Source organism: Monomorium pharaonis, chromosome 4, assembly GCF_013373865.1.
Source record: "Monomorium pharaonis isolate MP-MQ-018 chromosome 4, ASM1337386v2, whole genome shotgun sequence".
Lineage (NCBI taxonomy): Eukaryota > Metazoa > Arthropoda > Insecta > Hymenoptera > Formicidae > Monomorium > Monomorium pharaonis.
Window position 1 is genome coordinate 10827569 of NC_050470.1, and position 18251 is coordinate 10845819.

The 18251-nt window shown below is 32.0% G+C and overlaps 1 protein-coding gene across 3 annotated transcripts; it reads left to right on the forward strand.

The window, feature by feature from the left end:
• The first annotated feature begins 4071 nt into the window (after positions 1-4071).
• Positions 4072-18029, forward strand: LOC105831073 (RNA-binding protein 25). Of its 3 annotated transcripts, none has more exons than XM_036285571.1 (12): positions 4072-4274; positions 5528-5674; positions 6973-7327; positions 8207-8401; positions 8475-8587; positions 14109-14299; positions 14901-15537; positions 15840-16260; positions 16622-16843; positions 16917-17089; positions 17280-17426; positions 17501-18029. In XM_036285571.1, exons 2-12 carry the CDS (start codon positions 5567-5569, stop codon positions 17591-17593), a joined length of 2655 nt encoding a protein of 884 aa, XP_036141464.1. In that variant the 5' UTR covers positions 4072-4274; positions 5528-5566; the 3' UTR covers positions 17594-18029. The 3 variants fall into 3 exon arrangements, with proteins under 3 accessions (XP_036141464.1, XP_012526401.1, XP_012526402.1); XM_012670947.3 differs by having other exon boundaries at positions 4073-4274; positions 8472-8587; XM_012670948.3 differs by having other exon boundaries at positions 4073-4274; positions 7003-7327; positions 8472-8587.
• The last annotated feature ends 222 nt before the right edge of the window (positions 18030-18251 follow it).

Here is an 18251-nt window from a genome sequence, read left to right on the forward strand (position 1 = left end):
ATTCGGGTAAACAATGATGGTAGCTAGAAATTAAATTGACGTTGGAGAAAAATAACGTTTACCTACTCATCTCGGTTGTACCTGTTGCGTCTTGTATATTTCTTCTCCGTTTCTCTTCGAGTAGTTTGAAATACGTTGCATTCTGTGTCGCTGTAAAACGCACAGGTATAAAGCGGACAGATTTGTTGGTGGGAAGTTCTCGAGAACGTATTCAGACGTGTTTCGTCCTGAAAAAAAATTTTGAAAAATTTTCCGAACCAATTTTACTTGTATTTCGAGATTATTTATTAATGCTAAATGACGTCCATCCCTCTGTGAAATACAAGAGGGACCGAATCGATCAAATTAAAAACTAAACTGACGTTATGAAGTTTGGCTAATCTTTGTCTTTGCCTTTGTTCGGGCCTGCTTTTAAAAGGAAACGGGAAAGTCGGTTGGAGCAAAGAAAACACATATATGTATACATACACAAAGAAGGGGTATGGAGGAATGGACTACACTTTCTGCATATGAAATGAAATTCGTCGTGCTTGGCATGGTTTTTGAAAAAGGTTTATAAAAAATTATAAAGAGGACCAGACAGCTATTATATGCTATTGCGCGTAGAATTATTTCTTTTTATTAATCGTTTTTATTATGTTCTGAAATTCAAAATAAAACGATATATTCGTAAAAGAAATATAAGATTTTGGAAAAGTACAAAAAGTGCAGGTGAAAGGAATACGGTGGTTTACAAGACGGATAATAATTTGTATTCATATTGCAAAATTATTGAGTTGTCAACAAATCGATATAAAATTTACGTTTTTAATGGTTGTCTCAAATTAATAAATTTTAACCAATAAAATGCTGTCACTTAATTTTAATTTTCGGAGTAGCAATAAATGATGAAAGGGAACTCAATAAAAAACAAATATAAATGACTACAATTTATGTACTTGGCACTATATAGGTTCGTATTAAAAATAAATTTCAGCCTTGACCATATATGGTCAGCTCTATAGAGATATTTCTATGGTCTCGACATATATGTAATAAAACTATGTTGCTAATTGGACTCGAAAGAGGGTGAAAACATTACGGTGCGACTTGATGTACCTTGACAGTTTTGCGCACCCGTAAAAGTTGCTCCCGCTACCGCGCGTCCCGCGCGTGCCTATTAACCATGTATTACGCTTGCGCATAATGACGCAGATACATGATTTTCATTACGTCTGTCTCACGGACTGCGTTCCGATATTTACTGCCAGTACTGAAAATCTATAGTTTACGTCACATATACTGTAGATTTTCAGTACTGACAGTAAATATCGGAACGCAGTCTTTTGGTCTGTTCTTTCTAGCTGCATTCTGTTGCACTGGTGCAATAAGTTAAAGTAAGACAAGTATATTTTTTCTCATTCTAACTTATTGCACCAGTGCAACAATGCAGCTAGAAAGAACAGACCATTTGTAAGATCAATCCAATGTAAACGTTCCCTAAATACAGTTCACCAGTGGTCTGTTCTTTCTAGCTGCACTGTTGCACTGGTGCAATAAGTTAGAATGAGAAAAAATATACTTGTCTAAGGGCCACCGCACAAACTCTTCCATAACGCGTTATGTTACGTTAAGTACTCCATACGAACCTAAGTTGTACTTAAAATTTAACTTAAATCAACGCACAAAGAAATCCTTAACGTAAGAACTTAGAGCCACCGCACAAACTCTTCCATAACGCGTTACGTTACGTTAAGTACTCCATACGAACCTAAGGGCCACCGCACAAACTTTTCCATAACGCGTTACGTTACGTTAAGTACTCCATACAAACCTAAGTTGTACTTAAAATTTAACTTAAATCAACGCACTAAGAAATCCTTAACGTAAGAACTTAAGAACTTACGTTAAGGATTTCTTTGTGCGTTGATTTAAGTTAAATTTTAAGTACAACTTAGGTTCGTATGGAGTACTTAACGTAACGTAACGCGTTATGGAAGAGTTTGTGCGGTGGCCCTAAGTTCTTACGTTAAGGATTTCTTTGTGCGTTGATTTAAGTTAAATTTTAAGTACAACTTAGGGCCACCACACAAACTCTTCCATAACGCGTTACGTTACGTTAAGTACTCCATACGAACCTAAGTTGTACTTAAAATTTAACTTAAATCAACGCACAAAGAAATCCTTAACGTAAGTTCTTAAGTTCTTACGTTAAGGATTTCTTAGTGCGTTGATTTAAGTTAAATTTTAAGTACAACTTAGGTTTGTATGGAGTACTTAACGTAACGTAACGCGTTATGGAAAAGTTTGTGCGGTGGCCCTTAGGTTCGTATGGAGTACTTAACGTAACGTAACGCGTTATGGAAGAGTTTGTGCGGTGGCCCTTAGACTCTAGAGTAGTAGTATATTACGACTTACGTTTTTCTCTGCCTTACCCTACGATTACGACTACGACAGCTACGTCTCGTTCTCTGCCTTCGGCCTTAATGACCTAGTTTACACCGAGCACTTGGTACGCGTATCAAATAGTAAATAACTAGTGAATGTGTTTAATCATTGGCTGATCAGCTTAAATTCACTACTTGATACGCGTACTAAGTGCTCGGTGTAAACTAGTAGAATATTTCTTAAATCTCGTCAGCATTGTGCCATATGTTTTCCTCTGGCTGAAGTAAGTTTAATCTCTATTCCATTATCTTAAATTTCAAGTTATTCTTATTCACGTGAGGTTGCATTATGAAGTGGAAACAAAAAAAGATGAGAAAAATTACAAATATAAAAAAATAATGCAGACCTTGGAATGTAATTTATTTTAAAAAAATAATCCTTTTATAATGATAAACCATAAAATACATAGAAATATGTATAAGAATATTTTTACAAAGATTTTGTATAACTTGTATAGTTCCTTTATATTATGTTTGAATATTTATTCCTCTGAATTTTGTATAATTTTTACTTCTTTATAAAATAAAATACTTTTAACTTTTTATTTTTATGTTTATTTTATTTCTGAATCTAAATATTTGAAATTTAATTCAAATATTTAGATTTGTTTATATTTTGTTTGTTGTAAAATGTATTTCTACTTTTTTTCTACTATTTTTAATTCTACTATTACAATGTATTTCTACTTAATTAAATTAAAATTAAAAATGTATCAAATGTTACTACAAAAAGTCGCAAATAAAATTAGATAATTTTATTTTTTTTTAATTACTTTTATTAGTTTATGATTATTTTTCATAATTTACATGTATATTTTAATCTACTTTTTATTATTAAATATCAAGATTAAGTATAAATTAAAAATTTTTGAACTAAATATAGTTAATAGTTTATAGAATTAATTTTATTACATTAAAAATTGTATAAACAAAAAATCAACTTTATCAAAAGTTATGTAAAATTAAATTAGAAAGTAATTTCAAACGCATTATTTATATTACATTAGAATATCGCAATTTTTTAAAAATTATCTTATAGTAAAAATAACAAAACAATCACAATTTAAACACAAAAATAAGTTAAACTAATAATAATACGTTCAAATTGCCGTGACAAGATGGCGGTATCTGGAACACATTTTTTATTGGTTGTTAGACCTATATGCGCAAGAGCACACCTAAGGGGTCTGTTCGCGTCACATGCCCCAACATGCTCCTATTCACCCCAACGCACTCCAATACGTTGATTCCGATGACGCCAACCTATTAGAATGCGTTGGAGTGAGTAGGAGCATGTTGGAGCATGGCGACGCGAACAAACCACTAGGGTCTGTTCGAGTCACATGGTTTGTTCGCGTCGCCATGCTCCGACATGCTCCTACTCACTCCAACGCATTCTAATAGGTTGGCGTCATCGGAATCAACGTATTGGCGTGCGTTGGGGTGAATAGGAGCATGTTGGGGCATGTGACGCGAACAGACCCACATGCTCCGACATGCTCCTATTCACCCCAACGCACTCCAATACGTTGATTCCGATGACGCCAACCTATTAGAATGCGTTGGAGTGAGTAGGATCATGTCGGGGCATGGCGACGCGAACAAACCACTTGTATTCTTCCACCATGGTCGCGTCACACAATTCTCAAAATCGAGGCGACTCTAGAGAACGCGCGTACACCGCGGTGTGATCTCGAAATTGTATCGTGTATCAACTTGTGCGAGACAAGGTGATATTTTGCCGCGGTTTCCGAGCAAAAAGTCGCCTCCGGAGTCAACAGATTTTATCGAAATGATACGTAGATTTCTAGCGCGATAACCTGTAACTTCAATCGACGAGTCCGCCACGTGAGTACGACCGTAATAATCTCTCCCCGTGATGGTTTGGTTAAAATCCTTCATCATTGACGTCTCCCCGTCGGGCGTTCATGAACGTATCGGCGACCGAGGCACGCTTTCATGACGCGTTGATTATCGCAGGACACGCCGTTTATTGTCTCGGGTCGCTTACCGTAGTCTTCTCTGATTTTGCGAAACCATTTCGAAGATATTGCAGATTTGTATGACAATGAACTACAGCTAAATCTGAGGTTGTAGAGATGGATAGAGTGAGTGAGCGTTACGACGAGAGGGTTGGAGGGAGACAGAAATAGGGAGAGAGAAAGAGTGTTTTATTATTGCACACATACGACATGCACGTGAAACTCTAACGAGTTCCATTCACAAGTTAATCACTTCCGTGTATACAGTGTTTTGTAGTCCTCTGTATTTTTTATTTAAACCACTTACGTTGGGTAATTAGAAGTTAAATAATAAATTTTAATGAATTAACTTTTGATTTTAACTTCATTAATTTTGAACTTTGATTTATTAACTTTCTCATTTTTAAGTTAAAATTTATTCAATTTTAATACCACTTTTAACTAAGTTTTGTTCATGAAACATTTAATATAACTAAATTTATTTCATTAGCTATTAACTTTAATTGGATTAAAAAAATATATATTTACTTAACCAATTTTGATTGTGACAAGAATCAAGTGTTTCTTCACATTTTTCATGGGTGCAAATAGAAGTTAAAGCTTGATACCATTTTATTTTCAAAAAAATTCTATTTTGTAAACTGCGATTTATGTCCAATAATATTTCTGGTACAAGATTAATATATTTTATATATCTGTCACTTTTGAAGCATTGCATTAGGATACAATTCTTTTGGTACAATTTTATCTAGTTTGTGGATCGTGTCTCACAGCATCAAACTCAGCATAGGTCCATTTACATCAGTGTAGTTTAACTTTAATCTCAGTGTAGTTTAACTTTAATCTCAATGTAACTTTCCACCTTTTTCTAATTCTTAAAATTGGAAAAAGATAGAATGTAAATTGCGTCGAGCTTTAGGTTAATTTAACTTTGCACATTGGGGCAAAAGTTAATATGCCTCCTGCATAATAAAAATAATTTATATAATAATAAATTATTATTTTGATTGTGATGCTTTGTGTGATTTCTATAAGATTATTAATTAATCAATTATCTATAAGGTAAAATAAATTATTATTTACTTGGTTTTCCTATGTCTGTACAATTTATTATTGCAGAGTGTTCAGAGTGATCGCTGCCATATCAATTCGTCAGTCATGTCCTATCCTGGCCAGCCACCAATGGGTATTCCAGGGATGCCGCCGATGCCATACATGGTTAGCGCACCTCCGCCAATTTTAGGCGGAGTCATGCCTATGGCCCATGTAAGTAAACTTGCCACATTCATGGCATGGTAGATGTGTTTTGATATCAACTATTTGGAAAATGCATTAGATTTATTTATGTATAACACAAGAGTTAAACTAATCTGTGTAATAATTTTTTTTTTGCTTTTGCTTGATAGTATATTAATTGTTGAAAGTTTTCTTTTTTTGGAATTGCAATCTGCAAAATGTATGCAAAAGCATTGATTTCACAATGTAACACAACACACACACACACACACACCCATTATTATATATTGAGAATAGTATTGATTATATTATAATACATATTATTAAGCTGTATTATTTTTTACATGTAAAACATATATATATATATATATATATCACTTAGCATAAAAATATATATGAAACGTTCCAATAAAATTTATTTAGAAAGTTTTGGAAAGCAATTTCTGAGCCATTTGAGTGAAATTCTTATGAAATTTGGGCGAAGTATTAAAAAAGGTTGAAAGTTTTATTTGATATCATTATTGGTAATAGTAGGCGTTGTTGAAGGTGTTTTATGAGGCTTTAAAATCGAAAAATGGAAATTTGTTGATATGAGTATGATTAAAATTATCTTTAGTATGTCATTTTTTCATTCTTCAATTTATCATTTATTTGTACTAAATTTTATAATTTTCTGACAAACAATTCAAAAGTTGTGATAATCTATCATTGTCTCATTAGTCATTTTTTTATTTACAAAAGTTGATTGTTTCTTTTTCTTCAAGAATAGCTTATTAGAACATTATGAAATTTAGTACAAATGAGTAATAATTGAAGAGTGAAAGGATTGAAGATAATTCTGTTCATGTCAAAAAATTTCCATTTTTAACTTTGAGCCTCCTGAAACATCTTCAATTACCACCATTACCAGCAATAGTACAAAATAAAATTTGCAATTTTTCTTAATACTTTCACCAAGTTTCATAAGATTCACTCAAGTGGTTGAGAAATGACAGTTTTCCAAAAGTGGATATAGTTGACTGAAACATCCTGTATATATCATATATTAATACTAATTGCATCATTTGTTTCAAGTACACACAAAAATAAACTTTAGATATGTTTATAAACAGCTTTGTACATACAGAAGAAAAAGTTTTATTTTTTTAACATTTATTTTATGCATATAATATACACAGAGCAGAATGGACGACTCGGTATTTTGTAACGCTTTGAATTAACTGAAGTAAAAACACATAATGTAATCGTGCTATTAGAAAGGGAGGGGAAAATGGAGTGCATGAGTAGACATATGCATAATTAAGAATCCTACCATTTATAAAACATAGATGATTCCATCACCCGTATCTACGATGCAGACATCCGCGCCGGCTGTACGTTACTCGCGCAATCAGAATCGCCACGACAATAATCGGAGGCGTGAGAGAGAGTCCGGCCCACCTGTCACGGTATTTATCGGTAACATAATGGACAGAGCGCCCGACGTGATGATACGACATATTCTGGGCGCGTGCGGACACGTTCTTTCTTGGAAGAGAGTACAGGCGTTTGGCTTTTGCGAATACGCTGGCCCCGACGCGGGCCTCAGAGCAGTCCGATTGCTCCATGACATGGAAATAGGCACGAAAAAGCTCGTTGTCAAAGTGGACGCTAAAGCTAAGGTAGTCCTGGATCAATTCAAAGGTGAGTTTTCGGTAGGATTGGAAACGTTACTTCATAAAAGTAACGTATTATTATTATTTTTTGTAAAAAGTAATTCGTTAATCTCTTACTAATTTTAAAAAGTACGTTTAAAAAAACGCGTTATCATTACTTATAAAGTAAAGATTTATTACTCTTATTAGTTATTTTTGCGTAATGTTAAGAAAGTAACATATTGAATATTAAAGTATCATTTAATAGTTAATAATAAAATTTACAATTCTCTCTTTAGTTTTTATAACAAACTTTTTATATTAAACTTATCTAATAATTTTTTTATTATATTTTTTTAATTCCTTAAGAATCACAAAAGAACTCACTTGAATTTTGAATTTCGAAATTTAGGGAGGTATTAAAAAGAAATATGTTCTAAATATGGCATATAATAATCTGCAATACATGAGTCTAACTTACCAGAAGTGAAGAATTCGAAAGATGATAGAATACACAATGCCAATTTAGAACAATATAATGTGTGTAAAAATTGAAGAGACAATGTTAGAAAGTGAGATAGAATAAATAAAACTTATAATGACATTTACATGTAACCTTTGATTTGACATTCCAATTTCTGTATAGAAATAAATTTGCATATTGAAGAGGTCTACGAATCTACTAAACAGATATAAATATAATAAGGAACCTAAAATAGCAATAAAAGTAACGTTTAAATTCGTTACTTTTACTGTAAAAATGACATTGACGTTGTTGTTATAAATAGAAGAAAGTAAGATTGTTCGAAGAAAAAAAAACCGATAACAATAACAATATTATGTGTTATTTCTCAATTCTGAGTTTTGATAGAGGTAAAAACCAAGATGGGGATTTGGATAAAACAAATTACGATGCTTCGCTTTATAGCTGAACGACGAAAGAAACTCAGAGGGGGTCAGTCACCTCTACAGGACGAAGCACCCGGTGAAGGAGTTGACGGCGAAGAGGGTGAAGATTATATGGATGAAGGCATGAGAGTGGTTGATGCAGATGCGCTCGCTCGCATCAACCAGATTATAGCTGAGCATGCTGCAGATCTAGAAATGGCGCAGGTTGCTCCAGGTAATTATATATATAATTACTAAATCTTATTTTTATGGAACAGGTTTCTTACTGCTATTATTTGTTGCAGAAGAACATCAGACAAAAATGGTATCTAAATCCTTAAACCTTGATGATACAGAAATAGAAGAGAGTAAAAGAGACTTGATTACGCGGGAAATTGGCAAATTCAGGGAGGTCATGAAGGTAATTATTATTATTACAAGCACTTCTAAATCTTTTTTTTCCTTAATGTTCTATCTTACTTTTTTCTTTTTGTGATCACAAAAAGTTTGCCGCGTTAAACGCAATAAAAGAATTTTGATTTATTATGAAATCATTGATGTTATCTACATGTAACATTTGGTTTACGAAACATTATAAACATCTTTTTACAATTGATCTCATTAATGCAAAATAATGAAAATTCGACGGGATAAATTAATGCATTTCAGATGCAGCATATAATATAAAAATATGCGATTTAATCGTGCTGTTCGTGTATATTAGTGATATAATGCGTATCTGTATATTTTTCTGAGTATATATATCATTCTTACTTTTTATCTTTTTCTTTTATCACGATACAAAACTTTGGAAAATATTTTTTCACCTTTTATTTTCAGAATATGAAATGTATGTTTGTGTAATATTTCGTAATATTGTTGATATTATTGCTTTTTTTACATGATGTTTATTTTTTACGTATCTGTCGGTTTATTTATAATTTTATGACGTTTGAGTATGTTAATAACGCCGATTGAATATAATTTGCGTACATAAAATTTTCGCAAAGCTTAAGAATATTGAATGTACAAAAAAAGACATTGCCATGTTACATCTTGTTGATTTAGATGCAATCAGAGGTATACAACAGTATAACAATAATGTAAATCTATGAATTCGTGCTATCCACGAAAAAAAGAATTCATCTTTTAATATTTGTTGATGAATTGCCATTAGTATTTATTTTGTGTATATGTTGCGATTGGACATAAATTATGCTAGCGTAATATTGATATTATCTGAATAAAACATGGAGACGTAAATTGACTTTTGTTGTAATATAAATATTGAATATTATTATACTGAAATATAAATATTGATTGTCCAATCGTAACACACATTCTATCACAGACACTTTAATTAATTAGACTTTTTCTTTCTTTTTCTCCTCCCCTCCTCTCTCTCTATCGCTATCTACCTGTCTAGCTGATCGCGCATGACGAGCGAGCTAGCGAGCGAATCTAGCGATCGATCGAGCTACGATCTAGCTATCAGCATTAGATCTACTATCTAGCTATCTATCGAGCTAGCTAGACGAGCTATCTATCTATCTATCTATCTATCTATCTATCTATCTATCTATCTATCTATCTATCTATCTATCTATCTATCTATCTATCTATCTATCTATCTATCTATCTATCTATCTATCTATCTATCAATCTATCTATCTATCTATCTATCTATCTATTTATCTATCTCTATCTATCTATCTTTCTTTCTCTTTCTCTTTGTGTACACCTAAAATGTAAAAGAATGTATTTGGATATACGTATACAAGAGAAGATTATGAGCACTCGAAAGTCGTAGCTTTTAAGTATTTTGTGGTAAAGTGCGTGTGTGCTATATTAGCTCTGAACAATTAGAGCCGTGACTCGTTGCTATAATTATAATAACAGGCAGCGTGCGTCGCACACAGCAAACGCACACGCCTAGGAATGCTGTGTGTGGGGACCACCCTTTCACTCACTCATTGGCTCTGAAGGGAGTCAATCACAGCACATCCCTCGTATTTTCGCAGGCGGCTGCAGGCTCGTCGGTAAGTCAGAGTATAATCCAAACAACCAAACATGAAAAAAAAAAAAAGAAATGCGCAATACATTAAGAAGGAGACTCATAGTTCTCCGCAACAAGCTGGCGACATGTAGCTGATCAGTTTGTTTCTATTGGTATTCTGTTTTACTGATTCGTCGCAAATATAAATCTGTGCTACATTGCGGCTATTATATTTTTGACGTTTAGAGATAGATATCATTACGATTTATTTGATACTAAACTAACTATCTACTTCTGTATATGTCATGCTAAACTGCTAGCAATTAATATCGAAAGTATAACTTAATGTGCGCCAAAATGGTGCGAATAATGAGTTCTTTCTATTTGCTCTGCATTTGCTATATTTTGTTCTTATAGTAAAGCATAATTTTTATTTTTAAATATAGTTATAAATAGATTTAATATTTTTATTTGGTGTATTTTTTGTTTATTGCATATTATTTTTGTTAATCATGAATACACACATTAGAATCAAAATAATTGTTAGATAATTGCAAATTGCTATAAACTATTGACATGCTTCTATCAAAATATTATGTAGGTATTTGTTTAGTTAAAGTTAGTATAAATAAGAGCTAATTTTATTAGAATATAGGAATGAATATTACTAAAAGGGGTTATTAGAGACAAAAAATTAATATTTTCCTTAGATTCAAAGAAATGAAAATGTGTAGAATAAAATTTCATTGGTTTCGGAGAATTAAATTTTGTTACAAAAATAATGTAAAAGATTGTCTTTCTTAAATAATTTTGTTAAAATTATTATTGATATATTTTTTCTAATTAGATATTTTTAATTTAAGAGAATTAGAGTTAATAAAGTTTCTTAGATCAACTCAAAATTTTCAAGACCATTTCAAATCTTGTTCTAATCATTTCTCGACATCTTCAGATCTAAGGGAAATGTTTTATTTCTTATCAATCATTGTATACTTCACACAAGATATGCGCGCCTATTCTATTCTGTATTAAATATCCAATATAGTTGGAAAATAACTTGTTACTTATAAGTTACAGTTAAAGTTACTTTTCTTCGGTAACTGTGATTTGACTTTCTTTCTTTTTACCTACAACTGTAACGTAGTTACACTTTTTGGTAACTGATAATTAATTTAATAGTTACTTTTATATATTAATATTATAATAGTCACTTTAAACTTATTAAAAAATATAACTCGTTTTTAGCAAAATAAAATAATAAATTTTTGAGAATAATTACTATATAAACATGAAATTAGAATCTTTAAAACAAACTCTGGACCATTGATTTATGATGATTTTATCACGAAGTTTAAATTTGACGAGCTGAAAAATATTGGATTCATAATATTGATAATATATTTCAAAAAATATATATAATTTTTTATTCACTTTAGCAGTATAATGCTAAGAAAGGGAAAAATATATATTTATAATTAATAATTTGTTATATATATAAATTGTTAGTTTAGTTAATATATCAAATATATTTTGATTTTTAATTCTTGAAATAATTGATTTATTATATGTACTAGTGTATTATACTAAACGTTTGGTTATGTGCTATGTTATTTTGTAATAATGTAACATGTAACTGAATGTTTAATATAAATAAAATAATTTAGTAATTAGAAATGTAAGATTTGTATATTTAAAAGAGCAATGTATAAACATTATCAGCAAGTAACTGAAAAATAACGTTACTTTCTAAGTAACTATAATTGTATTACATTTTAGAGTCAGTAATTTATAATAACTAATTACTTTTTGAAAGAGAAAAACTGTAACCGTAACTATAACTGTAACAGTTATTTCTACAAAGTAAACTTTCCCAATCTTGTCAATATTAAATTAAATGCGAACAACACGAACAATTTTTTACGAATACGTTGAGTATTTGCGTTGACGTCTAGCAGTCTAGTATTCGTATATCGAATGTAGGTAAGCGGTTGTTCAGGTTGCTTTCACGCACACAGTCTAGGATTGGAATGTATTATCATTTTGAGTAATAACACACTTTGGCGCTGACACTTTTTACATCTTTGGGATAGATTATTTGTTAGGGCCGGGAGAGAATTTCTCTGTGCGCTACACACAATGAAATCTGATTTTGTCCATCACCAAATGGCGACTGTTCAGTTGTTGTCTTTATTTTGTGTAAACAGCTTCTGTCAGCGTCTCGATCAGACATGTAGTACCTAGGTGCGCGCTCCTCCATTCTCCGGTACCACCACACTGACTGACCAAGTCAACTTCACACCGTGAGTAAACTCCACAACCATGAGCCAACACAAGCATTCGGTTCTTGTAGTATTTTTTGCTAGTGAACTGCCCATCTTACGAGAAATACCTTTTTGACTACGTTTCAGCAGTTTATTCTCTCCTCACAGTGTGCATCTACTTTTATGCACTGAGTTATTCTACCCTTGTTAGAACTTAAAATCATGGGTTACCGTATGGACGAAATAGTTTATGTTCCATGTATCGTACTCGCGTGGATACACTATAATTTTTTTTAAATAATAATATAATAGGATATTACTATTAATAATGAGCATGATAAAAGATGAAGCTGCATTTTTTTAAATTTCGTGATCGTAATAATAACAAGTGTATTAATGCTGCAGCAATATTATTTCTATAATTATATATGTATAGAAAGAATATTAGAGAAAAAAATTTTTTTGTGTAACAAGTAGTATTTATATAATACTAATTATACTTATTACTAATTATATTAGTACTAATAAAGATTATATTTCTTTGTAAAATATTTGTTATTTAAATACAAACATATATCCGAATATTGTGAGTAAATAATCTTCTATAACTATTGCACAATAATTAATGTCAGGATTGATTTTCCAAACAGTAACCCATTATTGGATAGTAGTATAACGAATAAAAATGAATCATACTAATTTATTTCTATAAGACGTTGCGTTTATAACACGAGACGATATAACGGTGGGCAAACTATTGTGCATTTGATATTCAACAGTTTGCTGCATCGGCTGCCATAACGCGTGTAACCATTACCAGAGGAAAACAAATGTTGTCAGACAGTGTGAGACAGTTTCTTGGCAAATGTGAAAAGATGTTTTGGTGGGATACCCTTCTTCGTGATGACTGCGCCTCCGATTGGTATATAATACTTTCTAATAATTATTGAATATTGATCAAGAATGTCTAAAAATAATGTCAAGACCCCTTTCAAGCTCTTAGATTTTTACCATAGATTTAGACACTATCGAATTTACAGGCACATTTGCAATGTTGTAAGTACATTGGGTGGCCTCTGCGATGCATCTGTTAAATAGTGTTAAGGTACTTACATTATAAGCTAGATAACTCTAAGATAACTCTTATGCCTGTATCCAAACATTTGTACCTGCACTTAGGTAATTGATATGTAAACGAGATTTCTCGCGTAAGATGCTGCCGATCGAGCATACTCCAGTGGAGTGAGTATACCATATTGAAATGAAACATCTCTCTACATTCGTTGTCAGATGATTAAGGCTTATATACAACTAGTAATCGTTCTTTATACAAATACATGACGTGTACATTTACAAGATTTTACGTATATGAGCTTGTTGTTGATTGTTGAAAATGCAATACAAACATCTTCTCAACAATTGACATACATTTCAGCAAAAATTTTTGTTAACAGACTGTGAATTTTTAATTTGAAGTTTGGTTTAGTAATTATAATGCGTTCTCATTCTCATATAACATTATTCGTCAGAAAGATTCTTATTTGAAGAAATTTACAAACGTGACAGTATCTTTTGTTGCATCTAAGATACGATTGCTAGTTCCTTGATTCCATTATTATCACAGATTGACATGCCTGTTTCAACTTTTTTTGTCTCACCTGTGTCCGCGTTCTTGTGTTTTATAGAAGCAGGAGGAGGAGAAAGCCCAGGTGAAGCGAAAGAAGGAAGCGGTCGAAAAAGAGGAACGCGAGAAGCGGGAAAAAGAGCGACGTGATGAGGCCTCCAAGGATGATCAAGATGGAGACCTTGGTAGTCCTACATCTCATAAAGCTCGTAGTGATAGCACCCGAAGAGACAAACGTCGATCTAGATCGAGGTAAAGTAATGTTTAAGTATGCTGAGATAGATAAATTATTATTGAACATAAAATATATGACATGTTAAATCAAATGTTTTTAAATAGGAAATTGTGTAGATGCAGTTTGAATTATTAAATTGCAAGAATACATACTCTATTTACATTTTATCGTGCAGATTGTGAACTTCGATTTCAGAAGTAAATAAAAATTAAATTCAAAAGTATGCTGGATGGATTGAACCTTGAGAATCGAATCTAAGATCCTACTAATACAATGCTCGCTTTCACGTGAAGTTACACATACCTCTGTTTGGATATATTGTACAGATTTATGCGAGTCATACTTTACGTACTAATAATAAAACTGTTTATAGTACAATTTTTATAGAAATTATTATAAACATATGATTATTAATATTATAATTATTATAAAAATAATATCTTTGACTAATAATTCTTTTACTATACAATTATAGTCGCAAATATTATACATTTTCTCTCAGTGTATGATGTTATTTCTGGACACCCACCAATGTTTTTCGTTGTTTTCGATATTTTTCTTTTATTTTTTCTAAATGTAATATTTTCTTTACTGCATAAAATGTTTTGAATTTTTTAGATCTAAAGAACGTGACAGAGATCGATTGAGAAATGATCGAGATCGGGATCGAGACAGAGACCGCGAGAGAGATCGAGAACGGGAACGAGAACGGGAACGAGAGCGAGAACGGGATCGGGATCGCGAGAGGGAACGTGAGCGGGAACGTGAGCGGGATAGAGAGAAGGAGAGAGATCGAGAGCGGGAAAGAGAACGGGAGCGGGAAGAGGTGAGAAAGACCGAAAGAGAGATTATGCGCGAGAGGGAAGAAGAGGAGGAGGCAAAGGAGAAAAAGAAAAATGAAAGGCGGGCCAGGGAAAAGGAGGCGGCGTACCAGGAACGTTTGAGGGCGTGGGAGACACGCGAACGACGCAAACAGAAGGAATATGAGAAAGAAGCTGAGAAGCGTCGTGCGAAACGTGAAGCCAGAGAAAGGGAGGCGAAACGTCTAAAGGAGTTCCTCGAGGATTACGATGACGATCGCGATGATTCCAAATACTATAAAGGTAAAGAATTATCTCGTCGACTCGAAGAACGGGCACTGGAAGCCGAAGCAGATTCGCGAGATCGTTGTGCCGAACGCCAGGAGCTCCAGCGTCTACGTGATAAGTTATACGCTGATGCCTCTAATCCGGATCCTGCCGCAGAATTTGAAAGGGTAAGTTGTATATAATATATATTGTGTATCTCTAAATACACTTTTATAATTATCGGCATTTAAGCTTAATTTTAATACATCTTAATAAATTTTAATTTTTAACATTTTTCTTTTGAATTTAAGTTTGTAAGAATCCATGTTGTAAGGAAAGCTTATTTAAGTTAAAAATAGTATAAGAATTAATTCTGTGTTTTCTTATAATAAAAAATATGCTTGATTACGCTGTGTAATGTCGTAGACTCGAATAATTTAATTTAAAAAAAATTTTTTTAATCTCGTCATTTTGCTCCTTTTTTTCTTAGTTGAAAGCCGAAAGGGAGGAACAGTATAAGCCTAAACCAGTAATAACTATAATTGATGAAGAGGATGATAAGGCGGCGAAGAAAGATAAGGAAGTAATGCCACCGATAGAAACCGAGCCAATAGAGAGTGACAGTGATGACGGTGTGCAATTCGACGATGTTTCTCAACCGGAAGCACCGTCCAGAACGCCACCGCGTCATCATCATCATCATCGTCGGCATCATAGACATCATCAAAATCACCATCGCGATGGTGAGGAGAATCAAGAGGGATTAGCGGAAGTGGATCGAGAGAGTCTAAAAGATGCACGGCCGTCACCAGGACGTCAATCGGCCGCGACACCTGCTCAATCCATTCCACCATCATTAGATGAGGATTCACGTATGTCTCTTGTCAGTGAACCAGAAAAGACAAGCAGTAGTAAGTGTTTCTTAGCTTATGTACGAATAAAATACAATTGTTTTTTTTTACTTTTTCGACTAATAAGTAAATTTAATTATTTATAACAAGTTTGTTAACATAGATAATTTTTCTGAGTGATTATGGTGTCACAATACAATTTAAACAATTATTTTTGTTAGATTTATCTCTGTTAGTTTGCGAGATAAAAAAGAGTCACTTATATGAGGATATCTTGTATAACGTTATTCAGAAGATTTTTAATTTCAATAATTTTATATTATTAGAATTAACATATATGAATTATGAATTACATTATGATGTATTGTACTTTGATTTTGATAAATTTTTCTATGTACAATTACATTCTTATTTGGTACAGGTAACTTTGTTCCATTTGCTATGGGAAGTGGAGGCAATCGTCCTAGCGATCATGGTATAGGTGGTAAAACTCCAGTTAGTCCTAACACCGCTGCTAATACAAATTCACAGCAGACTAATCAAACGCGGAAAAAAGGTCGTATTGATGTAAAAGACGTATTTAACAATGATGACGATGATGATGCTACTAATAATGCGAAAAAGCGTAAACTTGTACCTTTAGGTAAATGTTTTATTTTTATTATTAATTCTTTTATTGGGAAAAGTTAAACCTTATAATTAATATATCTTTGTAGATTACGGAGACGAAAAGAAAAAGAAAACCGAAGACGCCACAAAAACAGGCAAAGAAGAAAATACAAAGAGCCAAGAAGAAAAGCGAAAACACATAAAATCTCTCATAGACAAAATACCTACCGATAAGAATGCATTGTTTGGTTATCAACTTGATTGGGCACTCATCGATAATGTAATTGTTATTTATATTTTTAGAAAATAAAATTATCTGGAGCTTTTTTCTTATTTTATAAAGTTTTTTTCATTAATATATTGTTTACTTCCAGTCTCAACTTTGTTTGGTTTACTTTTTGGATTACTACGATTTTATTTTTATTTAAATCCAACTTCAATATTTTTATATGTTTGGCTTTTTTGTTTAGACATTGATGGAGAAGAGAATAAGACCTTGGATCAATAAAAAGATTATTGAATATATAGGCGAACCAGAACCTACTCTTGTGGATTTTATTTGTAGTAAAGTAATGGCGGGTAGTTCTCCTCAGGGAATACTAGACGATGTACAGATGGTAATTACCGTGAAATACTTCCTATTTTTGTATTTTAGACAAACCATGCGAAATATAATATATGTGCATTTCAGGTTTTGGATGAAGAAGCGGAAGTATTTGTAGTCAAAATGTGGAGGTTACTAATTTACGAAGTGGAAGCTAAGAAAATGGGTTTAGTGAAGTAAATAAAGTGTCGTCCGTAAATTCATCAACTCATGATTTATATTACGCATAAAATTATTTCGACTAAGCGTAAGAAAATATTTAGATATTACTTACGGTTTAATATTACATTATTATATAGGAATTCTGTCCTATAAAAGTGAAGGCACAAATGTTGCTCGATCAATAGGTGGTACTAAATGTGTAGTAATTATAACGTTAAATAAACTTGTAATTACGATTTATAATATTTAGTGTGTTCTTCAATTTATATACGGCTGTTTTCAAAATGATGATGAATAATGACATTCCTATAAGAAATGAGAGTACATAAATATTTTAATTAATGTTAAAGTTATTATTAATTATTGCATATGATATTTGTTTCTATATATTAGATAAATTGTCATAGATACATAACTCAATTGTATGAACTGTAATTAAAATAATATTTGATAATTGGCGATTACGATTAAAAGAAATTCACTGTTTTCTCTTATCTATTATTTAACAGTTACATAATGTTAAAATATATGTCAATATGAAGTTATTTAATATTAAATTTATTAATTATTAAGAGAAAATATATTTCTTTTAATCGGCTGTTTTTTTTATTAATTTTTCAAAATGGATGTATAAAAATTATCACAAGAATACGTTGCATAAATTTAATACAAAACT